This window comes from Symphalangus syndactylus, chromosome 7 (assembly GCF_028878055.3).
Source record: "Symphalangus syndactylus isolate Jambi chromosome 7, NHGRI_mSymSyn1-v2.1_pri, whole genome shotgun sequence".
Classification (NCBI taxonomy): Eukaryota; Metazoa; Chordata; class Mammalia; order Primates; family Hylobatidae; genus Symphalangus; species Symphalangus syndactylus.
This window is the reverse complement of record NC_072429.2, coordinates 102,764,329-102,784,552: the sequence shown is the minus strand read 5'-3', so window position 1 is coordinate 102,784,552 and position 20,224 is coordinate 102,764,329. Positions and strand designations below refer to the sequence as shown.

At 32.2% G+C, this 20,224-nt stretch overlaps 1 protein-coding gene across 47 annotated transcripts in view; it reads right to left on the bottom strand.

The window, feature by feature from the left end:
- RIMS2 (regulating synaptic membrane exocytosis 2) overlaps positions 1–20,224 on the bottom strand; it is a 775,242-nt gene that overhangs the window by 235,097 nt on the left and 519,921 nt on the right. For 29 of the 47 annotated variants that reach the window (XM_055286971.2, XM_055286974.2, XM_055286969.2 and 26 more), the window contains 2 exons: positions 13,809–13,988; positions 12,816–12,925 (listed from right to left, as the gene is read on the bottom strand). In XM_055286971.2, coding sequence (XP_055142946.1) covers positions 12,816–12,925; positions 13,809–13,988 — 290 coding nt within the window. Of the gene's footprint in view, positions 1–9,134; positions 9,204–11,969; positions 12,003–12,383; positions 12,444–12,815; positions 12,926–13,808; positions 13,989–20,224 lie in introns of those variants that run through there. The other 18 variants (XM_055286975.2, XM_055286992.2, XM_055286989.2 and 15 more) reach the window with 6 other exon arrangements.

Below are 20,224 nucleotides of genomic sequence, written 5' to 3'. Positions count from 1 at the left end.
GAAACAAAAGTAAATTAAAGGGGAAAGGTCTCCCAGAATGAAAGGAAAGATTAGGAAAAGAAATTAGAAATATTCATTTACAAGTACTTCACTTAAACAACAGGTACACTTAAGCTTATGGATTATGAATGGGGAGAGGAAATCTTAAGTGCATTTCTTCCTCTTTATTCCAACCTCTGCTTTAGTTCAGGCCATCAGATACCGGATGACTGAATTGCCCTAAATGGTCCTATGCCCTCAGTTTCTTCTCTTTCAAGTCCATCTTGCTTGCTGTCACCAAGTTACTTTCTTAATACAGATGTGACTGAAAGTCCATCCTGCTCAAAAACATATGATAAATCCCTTGGTATTTTAAAGTATCCTTGAATCTCTCATATTAATTTTGGACACATGGTCATTTATCTAAGTTGGGAGGGAATGATATACTTAGGAAATATCCACCAATTCCACCATAAAATCCATTCCTAGCTAGATATTAATCAAATTTGGAAATTAAGATATGGGTGCTAACATTCTCCCTGCCCTAGAAGCATTCATGAGAATAGAGAGAGGCAACAAAACAAAGCCAAGATCCTCCATCACCGTTGTATCCTATCACCCTAAATGGTATCCAATACCCAGAATGCCTGCAGAAGCAATCATTAATTACAAAGACTGTCAAAATAACTATCACTTTTGGTTCCTTTGTAAACTTTTTAAATATGTTTGTTTGTTTTTATTTTTCTCCCTCTCCTCCCTCTTTCCTTTTCTTTCGTTCTTATTTATAAGGTTATCTGTACCTGAAACAATGTAGAAATTGTACACATTAAAGGAACAAAATATTTTTTTTCCATCTCATTGTGTATTTTCAGGGATCTGACTTTTTAATAGGTGATACAGTAGGGTTTAGTCTATATAATCCTGGCAAAGAATTAATCACTAACAGCCAATTAGGAAGGCTGTAGATGTTAACTTTCCAAAACCAAACAAAATTAACAAACAATAATAAAACATAAAAAATAAATTGGAAACAAAACTATTTGAGACTTTAGACTTTATCAGCCACATCTCCAAAAATTCTTACTTTTTGTTAAATCCTAACGGATTAAACAGTTCTCTGGCCTAGAGAAAAGTATCCTAAAATTTGCATATTGATTTTTACACATGCATTGAAATATGTAGAAATGTATTAGCACATTATGAAATAACTTATACTGCAATCCAATTCTATTCATTTCCACCCTGGTATTGTTTCTTATGCAAGTCATTTGATTAAAAATAGCATCATGATTACTAAATCTACTAAACTATATACAGTCATACATTGCTTAACGACAGGGATATGTTCTGAGAAATGCATTGTTAGGTGGTTTCGTCATTGTGCAAAGATTACAGAGTGTACTCACACAAACCTAGATGGGGTAGCCTATTATATACCTATGCTATTTGATACAGCTTATTGCTCCTAGGCTACAAACCTGTACAGCATGTTACCATACTAAATACTGCAGGCAATTACAACACAATGATAAGTATATATGTATTTAAACATATCTAAATATAGAAAAGGTACAGGAAAAACACAGTATGATAATATTATGAGACTATTGTTGTATATGGAGTCTGTTATTGACCAAAACAACATTATGTGGTACATTACTGTGTGTGTGTGTGTGTGTGTGTGTGTGTGTGTGTATATGTATATATACGTTTAACAACTGCTTCAGGGTGATCATAATCAAACTTAATTTGACTTTAAATATAAAACTAAAATTTTCAGATTTTGTGCCGAAAATACAAAATTATAGCAAGACATTACTAAGAAATTACAGTAATAATAACTAACATTTATATAGTTAATTATTATGCGACAAGTATTGTTTCGCTTCATCTTCCCAACTTCAAACTTATTTGTTTGTATATTTGCTTTAGAGACAGAGTCACCCTCTGTCACCCAGGCTGGAGTGTGGTGGTGCAGTCACAGCTCACTGGAGCCTCAAACTCCTGGGCTCAGCGATCTTCCTGCCTCAAGCTCCCAAGTAGCTGGGACTAGAGGTGTGCACCACTATGCCTGGGTAATTTTTAAATTTTTTTGTTTTTGTAGAGGCAGGGTCTTATTTGGTTGTCCAGGCTGGTCTCAAACTCCTTTCCTCGAGCAAGCCTCCTAAAGCTTTGGGATTACAGCTGTGAGCCACTGCACCAGGCCTATTATGTGACAACTATTTGTTCTAAGCAATTTTAATATACCAAGTTACTTTAAAAAGTAAATTTATAGCATATCTACACAGCAAATAATACAATTTAGAATGGACAGATTTTGCCATTATAACCCTTCCAAACAACTAGCACTCTACCACATCTTTCAGCATCCTTTTTACTACACTTGATTTTCTCCACCCACTTGCTTTCTATGAAGATTTGTATGTGATAATAGCTTGGGATAGTGCCCTCAGGAATATTTATATTTCAGTGTTCCAGAAAGGCTAAAAGCTTTGTATTATGAAAATAAGCCATTAGGTAATAGCGGAATATGAAATATTATGACAGGTAATGGGAGAAATACTTGGGACTGAAAACCTACCCAGAACCTCTCAAAACTTACCTTCTCCTTATAAAATTGACCCTGAATATGTACCACAATCTTAAGACACTTTATACAAGTTACACATTATAGAGTAATTTTACCAGCTATGTTTTATTTCTTTTCATTTTATTATTTTTTCCCTTGGGAGCTCCCCAAAGGCAAGAAATATATCTTGTTCATCTTTGCATCCTCAATGGCTACCTAGTACAACACATTTAAAATAGCAGACATTGGTTGAACAACATCCTTAGCTAATGTCCAAAAACAACAACAACAACAACAACAACAAAACCGGTTGAAGTCCATGCAAAGAGAACACAATCTAGAACAGTGTCATAGAATGCTATGAAGAGGCATGGTATATCAACACATGAGATTAACAGTCTAGACTACAGATCTGCTGCTATGTGGATTTAAGAAAGGCAGTTATCCTCCAGAATTCTCCTCCTTTATCTATAAGGGAAAATAGTTTTAACAAAAGATTTATAATGTCCCTTCCAAATCTAAAAGTCTTTGATTCTAAATCAAGGAGCTAAGTCACAGAACACTGATAGATATCTTGGTAAACTACAAGCACATGGTTCGAGGCCACATGGCATTACACAGCCAAGTGGCAGACCTGGATCAGAAGAAGCCAAGTGAACAAGAAGTTTCCCACATATCCTTCATGTATTCTGTTTCTTCGACCTCTCCCCACAGCTCTAGATATTTTTCTTTTCTTCCCTTTACAGCCTTTCAAAGGTGTCTGCACTTGCTGTCTCCATTCCTCTCTTTCCTTGAATCCCCTCTAATCAGTCCTTTAGCCCTTATCACTCTACGGAAACTGCTCTTAAGAAAGGTCAACATAGTGACTTCCTACTTGCTAAGTCTGGTGATCATTTCACATTCTTGATAATTCTCTCCTTCAAGTAATTTCTTAACTTGTTCCTCTTCTCCCACTTTCTCCATCTCTGGCTGCTTCATCTTCTCAACTTCAAAATATCAGAGTGGTCCAGTTTATACTTCTTGGACCTCTTCTTTATCTACCTACATGTGTTCACTTGTCCTCTTGATAACCAGTCTTAACGGCGGTAAAAACCTCTTTATAAGGATGAGTCCCAGATTTATAGCTACAGTCCAGACCTCTAATATGAAATGTAGACCATATTTAATTTGGCATCTTCACTTGGATGTCTAATAGCATCTCTAACTTATCATATCCAAAACTGAGCACCTGATATTCCCACTCAATCTATTATTCTCAAGTATTTCCCTGTATTAGTTAATAGAAACTCCATTATTTTTCTATTCAGGCTAAAAACCTGGATGTCATTATTGAATCTTTCTTTCTCTTTTGCCTTGTTGGGAAATTTTGTTGGCTCTATCTTCAATATCTATTCAGACTCCAACTACTTATACTGCTATCATGCTGGTCTAAGCCACTATCATCTCTTTCCTGGGTTAGTGCAAAACCTTCAAACAATGTTCCCGGTTTGCAATCTTAATTCTTCAGGGTATTCTCAATGTAGCAATTGACATCATCTTACTAAAAAAAAAAAAAAAAAAAAAAAAAAAAGTGGTATTGTGTCACTTTAATCCAAACTTTCCCATTTTATGTGATAAAAACCAAAATCCTAAATATGATCTTTAAGTTCATATATGAGTCACCCCTCTAGCCCCAACTATCCTTCTGACTTCACCTGCTACAACAATATACTTTAACATATCCACAAAATGCTTTAACCAATTAAAAAAAAATGTCCTCCCTTAAACTTACTCATGAATTTTATTGTGATCTACAAAATAAACTGTAAATAAAAAGCCATTCTCTCAGAAGAAGATCGCAAAAGAACAAATTGAATACCTAATCTTAATTACAGGTCAATAATCAAAATATTAAGCCAAGTAAAACCAAGTTAGCATATGTGAAATATGTACAGAGTTCTCATCTTACAAATTTATTCATTAATTTCTAGGTTCAACTATATCATACGTTGGATTGATTTATATAGCAATATCAATATTTTGCAGTGGAGAGGATTTCATATAAATGATAAAAAACAAATTTATAAGTGTGTGTATAAAAACAAATTTATAACTGAGGTTCCAATAATCATTGTCACTAGAAAACTTTACATGTGAAACTGCCTGTGCAAAATCAAGACATTAAGAGAAATCTGAGGCCGGGAGTGGTGGCTCACACCTGTAATCCCAGCACTTTGGGAGGCCGAGGTGAGGCGGGAGGATCACCTGAGGTCAGAAGTTTGAGACCAGCCTGGCCAAGGTGGTGAAACCCGTCTTTACTAGAAATACAAAACTTAGCTGGGTGTGGTGGTAGGCGCCTGTAATCCCAGCTACTCAGGAGGCTGAGGCAAGAGAATCCCTTGAGCTGGGAGGCGGAAGTTGCAGTGAGCTGAGACTGTGCGCCACTGCACTCCAGCCTGGGCAAGAGAGCAAGACCCTGTCTTAAAAAAAAAAAAAAAAAGAGAGAAATCTGACACGGTTGACCCCATCTTGCTTCTAACCTCCAAGCTATCTTTAATCATTCCTGCATGTGGGAGGAATTTAATTTATAGTTTAACTTTAAAGCAAGGATAAAAACAGCCCTTCCCCAAAACAAAACTGCTTTGTAAAACCAATCAAAGGCCATAAGGCTAGGATTATGAGACGGGCCTGACTTCTGCTAAAATGTAGGCTTAAATAATAACCAGCCATTGTTCCAGATGTCACAAGATTTTAACTTCTCCAATTATTTCTGTAGATAACATCACTATTGTAAACCTAATATAGTCTTTTGAGATATTTTTCAGACTTTCGCATTTTGGAGGATTGACTGATTCCATCCAGACCTGCGACTGATGACTGAATCCACATCCTGTGACCCCCACCCAGAGATTAACTCAGCACATAAGAACCATTTTCCACAGCCTTACAATTTCATCCCCAACCAATCAACATTCCCCATTCCCTACTCCATGTCCACCAAACTATCTTTGAAAAACCTTAATCTCTGAGCCTTCAGGGAGACTGGTTTGAGTGACTCTAACTCTAGTTATTCTGCCTGCAGTACCACTGTCTTAATGAACTGGTTTTGTCTGTGCGGGGGAGCAGGAAGAATCTGTCGGGGTGATTGCACATGCAAGATCATAGGAAATAAGAAGAAAGCAGAACAGTCTGAAGGTAAAAGATGTGAAAGTATTCAGGGCCAACTAGAGGTCAAGAAGACAAAAAAACCTATGATAATACTTCCTCAGTTAGTTAAAATATTTAGCCTAGTGAGTTCATATGAAAAGATACAATCTTGACACATTTAAATGCACCTAAATACAAAATGGCATTAAATGTTCTCAAAACTTGTTGGACATTTAGGAAGATATATTTATTATTTCAGATTGCTGACATATATTTAAGTACATATCAACATTTCCTTTCATAAGTACTAATAAAAAATCATGGAGCTCATGAAATAGATAAAAATGACAAATATGTAAATACATGTTGAGAAGTCATTTAAATGTTTATTGTCTTATGAATACTATTCATATTTACATGATTTAACTTTATTTTGTTCATTATTATCTTTTAAATCATATTCTAGAATGTGCATTAAAGAATAATTAATACTTCACAGTAAGAAAAACTATATTTTAGTGTTAATTAGGTTTTACAAATAACACTGTAGACATTCTTTATAAAAGATGAAGACAAGGAAGAATATATTCAAGACTAAAAACCATTTCAATGAAATTAATGAAGCATAAAATTACTTATTTCTTAATTTGGCCCAGTAATGGGCCAAATTTTATGATATAGAGCGAGATGTTACTTTTTCGATAAAATCATTTTAAAATGCTAATATTCTAAATCAATATATGTAGACATATTTGATTATCAATTACTGCAAAACATACACAGTCCTACGATTTTGATAGAATTTGGTTGTGGTAGATTACAGAATTATGTCAGCAATAATTATAGGAAAATCAAATCTAAGTTAAAATCAATCATCTTTTTACTTTCCAGGCAATATTAATTCATGTGTATAGAACTATGAAAAATCCACAAATGTTATAAATCTTCCTTTTATATTATTGTTAAATTTATGATTAAATTTGTCTCATTTTCTACTTTAAACTTCTACTTTAAAATGTTTTAAAAATAATTCAATTTTAAAACAATTTCTGGATTGAAAAATATCCACGCTGTGATTTTGTAAAAGTATAACATGACCACTAGTATCTTCCTCAGAATCCTTTCCCTTAACATGATCAGCAAAGTAAATCTTCCAATTTTAATGCCATTACATTTCAATAAAATTGAATTGTATCAGAATCATTAAAGGTAAGTATTTTGAAGACTAATTGCATATTCAGAAATAAAAAAGAATAGACATTTTAAATACTGGATAACTTAAATTGAGACTAATACTTGTACTTATGCTTATTTTAAAAAGCATATTCAAATATATTACAAATGTCAATATGGAGTGTCTAATATCTAGAAAGACACCATAAACTTCATTTTAAGACTTGCCTTTTTTCCCATTAGTAGGTGGTGTTGATGTTTCTCCCTCATTGTCTTTATAATATTGAAAACAGACAATAGTGATTAATGATTAAGATCATTAATAACCAAAATAGAAAACAAGCACATCAAAAAAGATGAAATCACACAACAGGGAAACAAATCCATGCACTAACATGACACTCTACATTAATGAACACAAGAGAAAAATATATACTTCCTATCTCATAGGAAAAGTAATAAAAACCAAATAAATGAAAAATCATTTTTATATTATATGGTTATGCTTTTATGTTAATTTAAAAACTGATGCAACTTACTAATTACTTTTGACAATAAAACAGCAGCAACAAACTGGTTTAGCACATGGGCTTCTTTATCTTAATGAATTTAAAATAAATAAAAGTGATATTAACTATCGCTGAAGTCCCCAAACTAATGCTACCTTAAAAAATGACTTTCATGTAGAAGACAATTAATAGCGTGAAAGGCTGCAGTGTTTGTATGGACTATATGAGATACAGAGGAATGAGCTAATGGGAGAACATTAACTTAACAGCTAAGCTAAAATGAAATTCATTCTTACAGTATTCCATAAAAATGCGATTCCTAAATTATTCCAGGAAAATGGAAGACGGGTGACATTCTAGAAGTTAGATACTAGATATTCAGAACCAAAGCAATTCTACATGTCTAGAAATATGCAATTAAACTTGCCTGTTTCCATTATCAGATGACTTTGATGATATTTGTCGCCTTTATGACATTAAAAAGTTACTGATAATAAGTAATTCTAGTCGCTTAAGAGATGTTTTCAGTTGTAAAACTAAAAACTCCACTGAGAGAATGCTTCCATGAAAATATATCTTATGTACAATATACGTAATGGCATTGCTTTCACACCATGGAAACCAGAGGAAAAAAGGCACAAAAAGTACACTCTATTATTCATAAATAAAAAGTGGTCAGTTAAACACTTGATAAGATTAAAGATATTCTGTATTATTCACAGAAAGTTACAATTAAACTTGATAATTGGATAAGATTAGTATTCAATTCTGAGTTTCAAATAAAAATAGTGAAAATTTGATAAAAGAAGTATATAAAAATATACTGATTTACTGATTATATAATGTTTTAACTTTTTTGAGACAGAGTCTCACTCTGCTGCCCAGGCTGGAGTGTAGTGACGTGATCTTGGCTCACTGCAACCTCTGCCTCTTAGGTTCAAGTGACGCTCCTGCTTCAGTCTCCCAAGTAGCTGGGACTACAGGTGCACACCACCACGCCCAGTTAATTTTTTTATTTTTAGTAGAGATGAGGTTTTGCCATGTTGGCCAGGCTGGAATCTTTTAAGTTTTAAAATCCTTTCAAGAACATTAAACATTATGATATATAAACATAATAGGGACTTTAAAAACAACAAAAATAAAAGGTATGCATTTTATTTAGAAAGATGGGGAGAAATTATGATTGACAATAAATGTTAGAGTAATATTGAACTGGGAGGAAGAAGAGAAGCCTATAATTGCTTTATTTTAGGAAAAAAATATAATGGAAAAAATGATCATGGTCTATAAATGTTTTAATGGAATTTATATTCCGTTCTATATTTCTTTAAAATTTGCTTCTACTAGATTCAAAATCCATGGGAGAAGGGGCTAAAGCTTCAACAAAACTTTACGCACCATAACACATGATAAAATACAGTTTTCTAGTAGGTACTCATTAAATATTTTTGAATAAACAAATGAACTGAATGTAAAGCTGGGTAAAGGGTAGGTGTATATCTTGGTCAGGGGCACTATCTATAATTCTAGTTTGATTTAAACATTAGGGAAAATATTTAGCCAGTTGGGTAAATCAAATATTCTGACAAATTGCCTAGATAGCTTAAGTAATACTCATTCATTAATAAAATGAGGTAATTTATCTTAAAGTTAGTGCTGAAAAACAATCTATTCTTCATTATGCATTTATAAATTTGGAGCCTAAAGTCTTATGTAAAATTGAAAAGTCATATTTGAAAACATTCACTTATTTATTTTAGATACACAGTCAGACAGACCTGCCTTGACCTCTTCTCCCTGCTTTTCTTCCCCCTGCTCTTCCACATGCTCAGTTTCTTCATTAACTTCTGTACTTGCAGAAGCAAAAGTAAAGAAAAATATAAGACCAAATAGGTATATCTGTTACTCTTCAATGAAACTAAACAAATAACAAATTCTAAATTATTCAGAATGATAAAGACACCAACAGATATTTATTTATTTAGAAACAGAGTCTCACTGTCACCCAGGCTGGAGTGCAGTGGCACAATCACGGCTCACTGCAACCTGCATCTCCTGGGCTCAAGTGATCCTCCCACCTCAGCCTCCCGAGTAGCTGGGACTATGGGAGTGGGCCATCACGCCTGGCTAATTTTATATTTTTTGTAGCGATGGGGTTTCACCATGTTCCCCAGGCTGGTCTTGAACTCCCGAGCTCAAGCGATCCACCCACCTCAGCCTCCCAAAGTGCTGGGATTACAGACGTGAGCCACGTGGGCCACTGCAACTAGCCCAATAGGTTATTTTTAATAAGTTTCTGACATGCTATAGAAAAGTAAATAAATTTACTGGTTAATTATCACATTGTCTGCTTTTATGATGACTTTGATTTGTAAAAGAGAAATTGTGACTTCTAAAATATTTGTAATATGTGGATAACTGGGTAAAGTAGGCAAAATACTTTATATATAAACTTGGTATATTACTAAAAAAAGTTATATAACTTTTCTTCCAGAAGAAGAGAAAATGACATTTTGCAAAATGGCAGTACATAAAAGTTAGGGAAAAATAAAATAATAATAATGCCTTATAGTTTTTTAGTACATTGTGCTTTCTATATTATTCTTATTTTACTTCTCTGGTTCTAAACAAAGATAAATGGCTAAATATATAACAGACTAAAATATAAAATAATCAAAATCATAAAGAGTTAAATTATGACTTGCTCATATTTTGGCTGTTGAAAAGGATTTGAAGATAAATATTTCAATACTTTAATTCTAAAATAATGCCATTAAATTACAACTTCTCACGATTAGCTTTTTAGGTGATAATCCAAACATAATTTGATTTAGACCATCAACTGATAGCCTATTTTGTGTTACTTACTGAAGATCAACTGAAGTTGAGATTTCTAAAAGAGATATTATATATCTTCTTTAAAACTAAGAAAAAATTGCATAATCTACTGAAGTCTCCATATCAACATTTATAAAAACACTTTAAAAAATCATCCATACTTTTATCTAAAACAAAACTAAAAAACAAAACCCCTTTTATTTCATACTAAAAAGGATAAGGGAGGTTTTGGCTCCTCTTTGTTTTATGAAATAAAAAACATGGAAAAATCACAATTGGGGACTTTAAAGGAAAACTGTGGTTTTAATTAATTTTATAGGGACAAAAACAATAGTAAAGATAATCTTTATTGAGAAGCCCATCAGAAACTTCACCAACTCTGACTTTCGGTATTACCAATAGCCTCTGTTTTCTAGGATACTTGCTATTATAAAGAATAGAGCTACTTATATTTCAATAGACTATCGCTATAAACGACATTAAAAGTTTAATTTTAAAAATGTGCATAAATTATAGTTTCTGACTTTATATGCCAATAAATGATGTTGAAACTCCATCTTTAAAAACACTGAAGAGACAAAAAGTTCCATAAATATTACTAAACTTTCCTTAGGAAAAGTGATTTAAAATTCTATGCCTCCAATTTTAAGCAAATAATTAAGAACTATAAAAATGCTGTGAAGTCTTTCTCTCAGGCAGCATAACAGACCATCAGTCACAGTATCACTGGATTGTTCAAAATTATGGTACTCGGAAATAGAAAGAACGACAAAACAGAAGTTGACCATCATCCAGTTAACAAGAACACAACTTATATCAACAAGTTATATAAGGATATAAAAGTATTGCTGCTCGAATGCAGCATACTTACAAATTTGTTACAAATAGGTTACAGAAATATGAATTTAATATAAACATATATATAATGACAAGATTATTTTAGTGGTACTTTGTATACTATTTGAGGTAGCTTTTCCCTTTTTAAATAAATATTTCATGAATTCATTCAACAAAGATTTATTGAGGGTCTACAATGTGTCAGGCATTATTCTATGTGCTGGAGATTCATCAGTAAACAGTAAACAAGTTTTTAAAGATACAAAGTTAATTTCAGATTTCCATAACTGGTAGAGGATTTTGTATTGATCTAGCAAATGTATGACACTCCATATATCACCATTCAGTATTTTCTTCTGAGTCATAACGTAGTGTTTGATGATGAAACTATATCATATTTAACTCTGATATACTGTAAGCAGTCTTGCTACAAAATGAAAAATGATGTTGGAAACGCAAGCCACAATCACTTTCTAATTAACAAGTTTCTTTTCTAGAAAGCCAAATTTAATAATTAAAAACATCATCATAAATAAAAAATGAAATATATGATGGTAAATATAACTACACTATGTGTACATCCTCAATGATGTAAACGTAGACTGCAATTGATATCTTTGGTTAAAGTCTTACTCGAAATCTAGTTTCTGGTTAAAAGGTACATAAAAATTTTATGAAAGAGCACATTTTATCTGGTCATTTAAAAGAAGTTAAACTCTTTGCATTGTTATTTGATGAATCAAATATATTTAACTCCTTGGTATAATTTCCAAGTTTAAAAAAAGTTGAATACTTTTTCAGATATCATAAAACAAAATAATTTCACTGTATTTAAGTCTATACAACGAAGGGACATCAATTGCAGTTGGGTTTATTTTTGCTTACTAGCCCTCCAAAAAGGCTGTTAGCACAAAACAAACCCTCCTTTATGTACACACCTTCATAAGGTTCTATCTCCTTGACTCCATTGTCTAGGGAAAACAAAATAAAAACAAAAAACAGAACAAAAACAAACAAACAAAAAGGGAACCAAAGCACAGGGGTTAAAAACAACAGAAATTTCCAAAGGTACAGAATGTATTATCTACTAGAGAAAAGTTAAATGATTTAAATATATATGTATTATTTGCAAAGCACATCCAGTTACTAAATAAAAGGATCATTTAAAAAATGATCTTAAAAACCATTATATTCAGTTATCCATGCTTTTAGAGGTTCTTTAACCAAGAATTTATAGATGTGTGGGAAGTATGTTCATGTGTGTGTCAGCAAATAGTGCTTCTTATGCAAAAATGTAAAATTAATAAAAACATCAGTACAACATGCATCTTTCATTGTATATTCATGATTACCTTTTTCTTGTTCTCCAGTTTTGAGAAGGATCACCATTGTTGTGCATCAGCTAACCAGTCCTTTGCAGTGTGTGAAAATTGATTTGGCTAGTTACTAATAAACTTTATATAACTATCAACAATTACATAAACTTATTTGTAGCAAAGAAATATTATCCAACAGCTTATTTAAGAGTATTATGTTTACTTTTTAAGATGCATTTATTCAAATTTAAAAATGTGCAAGAGCAATAAAGATACCTTATTTTACCTGGAAATATTACAAATTTTTATTCAAAATACATAATATTTATAAATATAACTATTATCAAATATAGACAAGGCATACAATTAACAAAAGAAGAAAATTAACACAAAGGTAGTAAGAAAATCTTGATTCACCTTAGCTTCCATGTGCATTTCCTAAACGAGATAATTAGAAATAAAACTTACTTCTATCCAATGTTCCCTTTGGTGGAAGCTGTGGAAGCTGTCGGCCCCTTCGTCCTGCCACTGGAGTACTTGATGGGCTTGTCTGGACAGACCCAGTACGAGGATGAGACCTAAAGACACATCATTAATATTCATTTTCAGTATAACAAGTTACATATTTTTAATACCTACATTTGGTTCATATGATAGCTGTATAAATACAATTTAAAAAGAAGTTTAGCTGCAGATTAAAAGGTTAGGAAAACTGGACAAAATATGGATATCTGAATGATTAAATAGCAAAAGATGTTTATTTTTGGTGTAATATGCATACATACACATACATGCACACAAAACCCTACAGTAAAATCCATGGAATTATTAATGTAAATTAGTACTCTATCCATTGAAAGCAAGAGGAGAATTTCGCTGCTCAAGAAAGAAAAGGTAGTACTTTTCTTTCGACCAGATTTCAAACTTTCAAACTAACCTTTCTCCCTTGATCCAGAGATTTTTACTCAGGCTTACATTAAATATCCCTTTATTAGAAAACATCTCATGAAACTACAAATAAAACCCTGAACAATTCAAGATTCAACTAAAGAAAATACTGGCTAATACATAATATTAGTATCGATAGAAAGAAACTTAAAAAATCTAGTTTTATTTATAATCATTATGATGATTTGAAAAGTGATGTGTAATGGACACAAATAGTTTCTCATTCTGTAGGAGAGGAACACGACAGTTAATGACAGAATTTCCCCAGGACTCCTGATTAATGAGAAATCACAAAACAAATGCAGTCAGGACAGTTAATAAACAAATTACAATGGTAGCCACACACTATTATATCCAGTGAATATAAATAGTGTGTTTACATTGAAAAGGTTAGTATCGATTGTTACTAGTGATCAGCCAAAGATGATAGAAGAGACCAGTTAACTGCTGGGAAAATAAAATGGTGTGCTGGTGGGGCAAAGGGGAAATTAGTCTGATTGATTTATCTTTCACCTCGATAAGGCAGGTGAAGGAGGGGCAGATCTTCCAGTCATTAATGAAGGCATCGACCTCATGAGGTTTGTATCAGGACGTTCAGTGGATCTGGAGCGGGTGGTGGTCCGCTCAAGGAGAGGCCGTTGTTCTGTTGATCTGGATCTGTGATATGGCTGTCTATCTGCTGCTTCACAATCCCTGAAACGTTAGTCAAAAAGCAGCTCAGTTGATCTTTAGTGCCCTTCTGCTATTTGGTTATGATGCATCAAACTGATTTTGAAAAAGGTAATTGTTTAAAATTATGGAGTATGTAAAAATTTTTCTTTTCCCCAACATATTCTGAGCAATTTCAAACGAAACTTCTTAAGAATTTCTAAAAAACCAAAATCTGCCTTTCAAAGTAATTCCCAGCAAAGATAATAGTTGCTCAGTTATAATAAACAACAAACAAAACTGCCTGCTTTCCAAAATGAATTCCCTAAATGGAATACGTGAAATATGTGAATTATTCTATTTTAAAAGAATTCAATGACTTTTCCTAACATTTTCAAGAGTGAAGAAAACCATATAAGCATTAATTCTGTAGCACCTGAAGCTGTTTAGTACTATACCAACTAAGACATAAAAAGGCTTTCAGAAAACACTATACACCTGAACATTTAAACAGAAGAATCAAAATGAGGTTATAAGAAAACAGGGTGACTTGTGAAGTCTGTAGCCATATTTAAACCTGATCCACAAGAAAAATCACTCTGTAGAAAACTGGTTAACTGGCTCTCTATCTTGGTGCACTTTAGCTATGCCAACTGATTCAATTCAGAGTGGATATTAATTGAAATAATAATTCTGAAACAACATGATCTCTTTGACCACAAATAAATCTAATACCAAAACTTAACCCTTGTTGAAGGAAGTATCCTTAAATTTAAGCAACCTCTCATTGTTGACCTTTCTATCCCTGGAACCTAGCATAATACTTTTACATTTGACATGATCAATAAATGTTTTCTAACATCAGCCCCACAATTTGGGAGATGACTTTAAAAACACTAGCTTTGGCTTCAGAATTCAAAAGTAAAACATATGCCAAAGTATATTTCAAATAAAATTATTACCTCCCCATCCAGTTGTAAGCACAAAAATGGAAATGCTTATATAATATAGACAGTCAAGAAAGCATTAGTCTCCCTCAAAGCTAATGTTTTAATGACATCCACTTTACCTATAAGTTATCTCAACCTTATTTTGGATAATGAAAAGTGCAAGTAATTAAAAAAAAAAAAGAAAAAAAGGACATAATTTCCCAAATTCATGAATTATATGGCGAACAATTTTGTACTACTTGATATTAGATTAGGTGACTTTAGAAAGTGAATATTGGCTTTATTCTATACCATATCTTGTGATTATTTTACATTTTAAAGTCATAGGGTAACATATAAGTCAGAGCATTTTTAAATACTTTTAAGTCCATATACGATCATGTGATTTACTTTCTAAGTTTAGTATTTTCATATAAGTGCATCAAGAACATGTCAAAATAACTGACATTAAATGTAAATATATAAAAAATAATTACTAGCAACAGTTAAATGGTAAGAGAAATGAAAAGGTAACCTCATAGTGTAAATATCACAGCTGTCTTTTTTTTCTGAAAAACTATTTTAAAAGAACACTTTTCTTTAGAAATAAGTGTGTTCAGTAGTTGGCTGCATGTTTTTAGTCTAACATCTTTATATATCTTCATCACAATCAACAGAAACAAAGGGTGTATCTCTCTATGTATTATTTCTTAAATTGCTTAAAGCCTATTTTTTAAGAGTACCAATCTTTACATTTATTTTAAAGATTTATCTTACATTAATAATAAACATCTTATTATATAACAAATCTTTGGGAAATAGCTACAATTACCCTAGCAGAAAGTTAGACTAATATTTCATGTATTTATATACAATTTCATTTATTCTGATTCCATCAAGAAATTTTTCCAAGTGGAAAGTGGAGTAAATGTTAGGATATGCAGTTTCACTTCTTTGTGAAGAATCATTTTCAATAATTGAAAAATATGATAATGAGTGAAAACCAGAGAATTATTTTAAATGTGTTGCTATGTCCTATGTCCTCAAAAGGAGACCATTATTTATAAAACAGAGGTCACTCCTTAGGAAGTAGCTCTTACAAAAAATGTCTCTTTATAAAAAAGTTGTTTGAAAATTAACCCATCTTTTACATTTTACTTATATATTTTTCTCCATAAATACAAAGTATATATTAAATAAATACCATAGTGTGAAATGAAAATAGGTTAATAAATAAAAAAGGAAAAGAACCACAGTAGAAGGTAGAAATTTCCCCAAATGTCCCAACACAGTTAAGGGGAATGGAAAGCTACCACATTTTAAACTTTGACAGCACATAAGAGAAGGATGACACAGGCTCCTGCTCCCACATTGGATAAAAATAGGTCTGACTAGCTTACACACAATGTTACTGCTATGAAAATTTAAAGCAGCAATGCCTAAATTACCCAGTCTTATATCAGGTCCCTTAAAGGGATTGAGGTATAGTACTCACAAACTCCCACCAAAATTCTGAATTAGTTTTAATTTTAAGATGAGAATATATAATTAATTTTGAATAGCAGCAACTGAAAAGTGGGAAATAATAAATACTTGTAAGGCTTAAAACATTTTAGGGTCCACTTGGGGTTCTTAACTTGGAGTGTTTAGTTCAATATAAGTCGTTTCCTCTGTAACCATTTTATTTACCTTATTTTATGTTATGCATATAAAATATTATTGCAAAAAAAGTGGCCATGGTTTTATCAGATTACCAAAGGGTAAGCCACTGAAAAAGCCAGGGCCCCCTCACCTGTACATTTAAATCTTTCTTAGGTAAATAATTCCATTGTCTTTTAAAAAGTGATTTAATATCTATCACTGTTACATTTTTTGAATAGTTTATATTTTCTAATCTCTATTTATAGTTCTTTTTTTTGGACTTGAATTGATCTAGGCTACTGTCCATCATTATCTAATGGCTGCTATTCTAAACTGCATGCGTTCACAAAGGATACTGTGTATCAGCCCCTCCACTAATTTATATTGACTAACAATGTTATAACAATACATACTATATTGTTAACAGCCCAGCCTTAAAAGCACATTATTAGCATATGCAGATTTTGAGATGAGGATGAACTGACAATAGGCCACAATAATAAAGAAAACAACTTAGAAGGCCTTCATCTTAAACAGCAATCTTTATGCATAAGAAAAACTGAAACTGAAAGAGTGTTTAGTATTTATTTTCAGTCATTCTAAGGGAAAAATAATTTTATAATCATCCAGCGAAGTTGTCAGTTTTGAATCATTTTTTCGGGTCAACATAGTTGCTCATAAAAGATTTTTTAAAATTTCCAAGTATTTGATGCAACTTCCTACCTATTTTATCAGTTTTGCGATGTACTTTAGGTTTCCTAATTCAATGAAAGGACAAGGGATTTGTATGCAAGGGATTGTATGCAAGGGAATTGTCTTGCAAGGGATTTCTCTCTACTAGGGAAGAAGAGGTCAGTGGGCACTCTTGTCTATAACCCAATGTTATTGCCTGCCATCCATCCATCCGTCCATCCATCCATCCATCCATCCATCTATATCTTTCACAATGATACAACTCCAGATCAAAGTAAGCTCAATGTAGAGTATCTCTACAGGTATGATAAATACTAAGAATACTAAAACTCAGAAATCAATGAAAATTTTCCCAATATGTAACTCAGGACCTAGTCTGTATTAAATCAGACTTATTTCATGTTTATATTGGAAAGATATCATAAGTAAATGTAATAGGTTTTCTTGAAAGGCAAACTTGTAAAAAGTAAAGCTACTTAGGAATTATTCTTTTCCTTTATAAAGCTGACATCTTAAATTTTAAAAAAATTGGATATATCTCTGAAGAACAAGCATGGTCTCAGGTTTGGGGCAAGAAACGACTTCTCTATATCCATACTGTATAGAATAAGCTGATCAATAGCAGAAGTACCCAACACAGTGGCTCATGTCTCTAATCCCAGCACTTTCAGATGCTGAGGCAGACAGATAGCTTGAGCTTAGGTATTTGAGACCAGACTGGGCAACATGGTGAAACGCTGTATCTACAAAAAATACAAAAAAAAAATAGTGGGTGTGGTGGCAAACACCTATAGTCCAAGTTGTTCAGGAGGCTAAAGTGGGAGGATTGCTTGAGCTCAGGAGGTCGAGGCTGCAGTGAGCTGTGATCATACTATTGCACTCCAGTCTGGGTGACAGAGTGAGACCCTGTCTCAAAAAAGAAAAAAAAAAAACCAGCAGAAACATTATATTTTTGTTAAAATATCTTGAACGTCTACAGATTTTCTGGGCGTTAACTGCATAACTGAAGTATAAATACATGATAAAATATACTAGAAAACATTAAAAATGAAACGTTTTAGAATAATTAATACAGCATATATACATACTTGCATATAACAAATAATTTAAAGTAATATGACAATTTTAAAATTACCATTTTCATGTTCATTATTAATGTGCAAGATTAACTTTTTAAAAACTCTAGCTCATTATTTTAGCATCATTTCTAATGTTATGAGGATTGCAAGATACAAAATATTTGCCATAGAAATCATGGTAAATAAGCAAATAGGTATTGTGCACAAATACGAGTATTATATTATTTTGGAGGAAGATTAATTTATCCTTGGGTGTAATAGCATTATTCTATAGAATCTTTCTGTTGAGTTAGATGTAAAGACTTTATATTAGTTAAAAGCAAATAAGCTTATTCAAAGATGACAACAATACTTAGAGTCAGCCAAGTTAATAACAATCTAAAATGTGAAAATGGTATAATATATATATTGATGTGACAAAGCAAGACACTATTCATGTAGAAAAAATTACTATTACCCACAAGCCTATTATTTTATTATCAAAAAGAGAAGTATTCTCACATCTACAAAGGTATTTAAAAAATATATTCGTTATTGAAAATTGCATGAAGAAATGACGAAATGTCTCAATTTCCTCAAGAAAATTAGGGACAAATACAATACTGAACAATAACATATACTGTATTATTAAACACACACACACACACAAACATAGAAGATGTAAATATTTTGAAGATATTTTTAGAATATTAAATATTTATAATTTTCATTGTCATTTAATTTTTATTTAAAAAATAACAGAAACAAAACCACAAATAAGCAGGAATATTTACCCATCATAATTAATACAGAACAAATTAATACATCTTTAAAATATAAATTTTAAGAATACTGAGAGATAATACGACATGTTACCTGTAAAATCCTTATTTTTATGAAATAGGTTCCCATATTCAGTGAATGTTTGAATTTAATAATGACTTGTCAAATGTAAAAATTAAAGTTATTCCACCAAGGTACTGGCCCTACTTTATCACTTCTCAGGTTCTCAGATTCCATAGAATAGCAAACATTTTAAAAAGTATATCTCTAAACAATATAATTACGAATTGCTATTGTATTATATCAGTATATCTGATGAGGTATGGCTCTCAAGCTAGAATACAGATTCAGTAGTTTCACTGATCAATTTTGAACAATTCACCAGCATTCCTTTCGTTTTGCTGTTTTTACATGGATAGAGAAATGGGTATAATGCAAATCCCTCATATGCACTGTTGCCTGCTGCCAGTAACGGTCACTTCATAATCACCAGTCCAAATCTCATACTCAGATATAGCAGTCTGAAGATTGTTTAATGCTCCCCAACCCCCCCAACTAACAGAACAAAATTTGTGCTCATTTTCAAGCATAAATACTATCTGCCTCAGTCATTACCGATGATATGATCTCAACATTCAATACCAATTTATTGGAAACACAAAAAAGCACGACAAATAAGACCTACTGTCAAGGACAAAGCCACCAACAGAGGCCGACTAAGAGATGGTATAGATGTTGAAGCTATCAAATGGGGAATTTAAAATAAGTCTGCTTGATATGGTAAAGACTGTAGTAAAAAAGATGAACAGCATGCAAGAACAGATGGGGAAATTTCAGCAGACACATAGATGATGGAAGATAAAATAGTTAAATGGAAATGCTAGGAATAACAGAAAGTAGAATACGGTAAAATGTTAGTTAAAAAATTAGATCGGAATCCGTTTATGACAATTTTTAATGCCTAGTTAAGAGGTTTAAACAGTTTAATTTTCAATGAGAGTAATAAGAAAAACTTCTGAACAAAGGTAATTTCCAAGTAATAAATTAAGAAGAATAATTCAGCAGTAGTGCAGAGAATGAGCTAGATTAGGAAAAGGCTCTGACTTGTAGTAATGAGGGTGGAAATAGAGAAGAAGGTATGAATGACAAACATTACAAATCACAATATACAAAATAT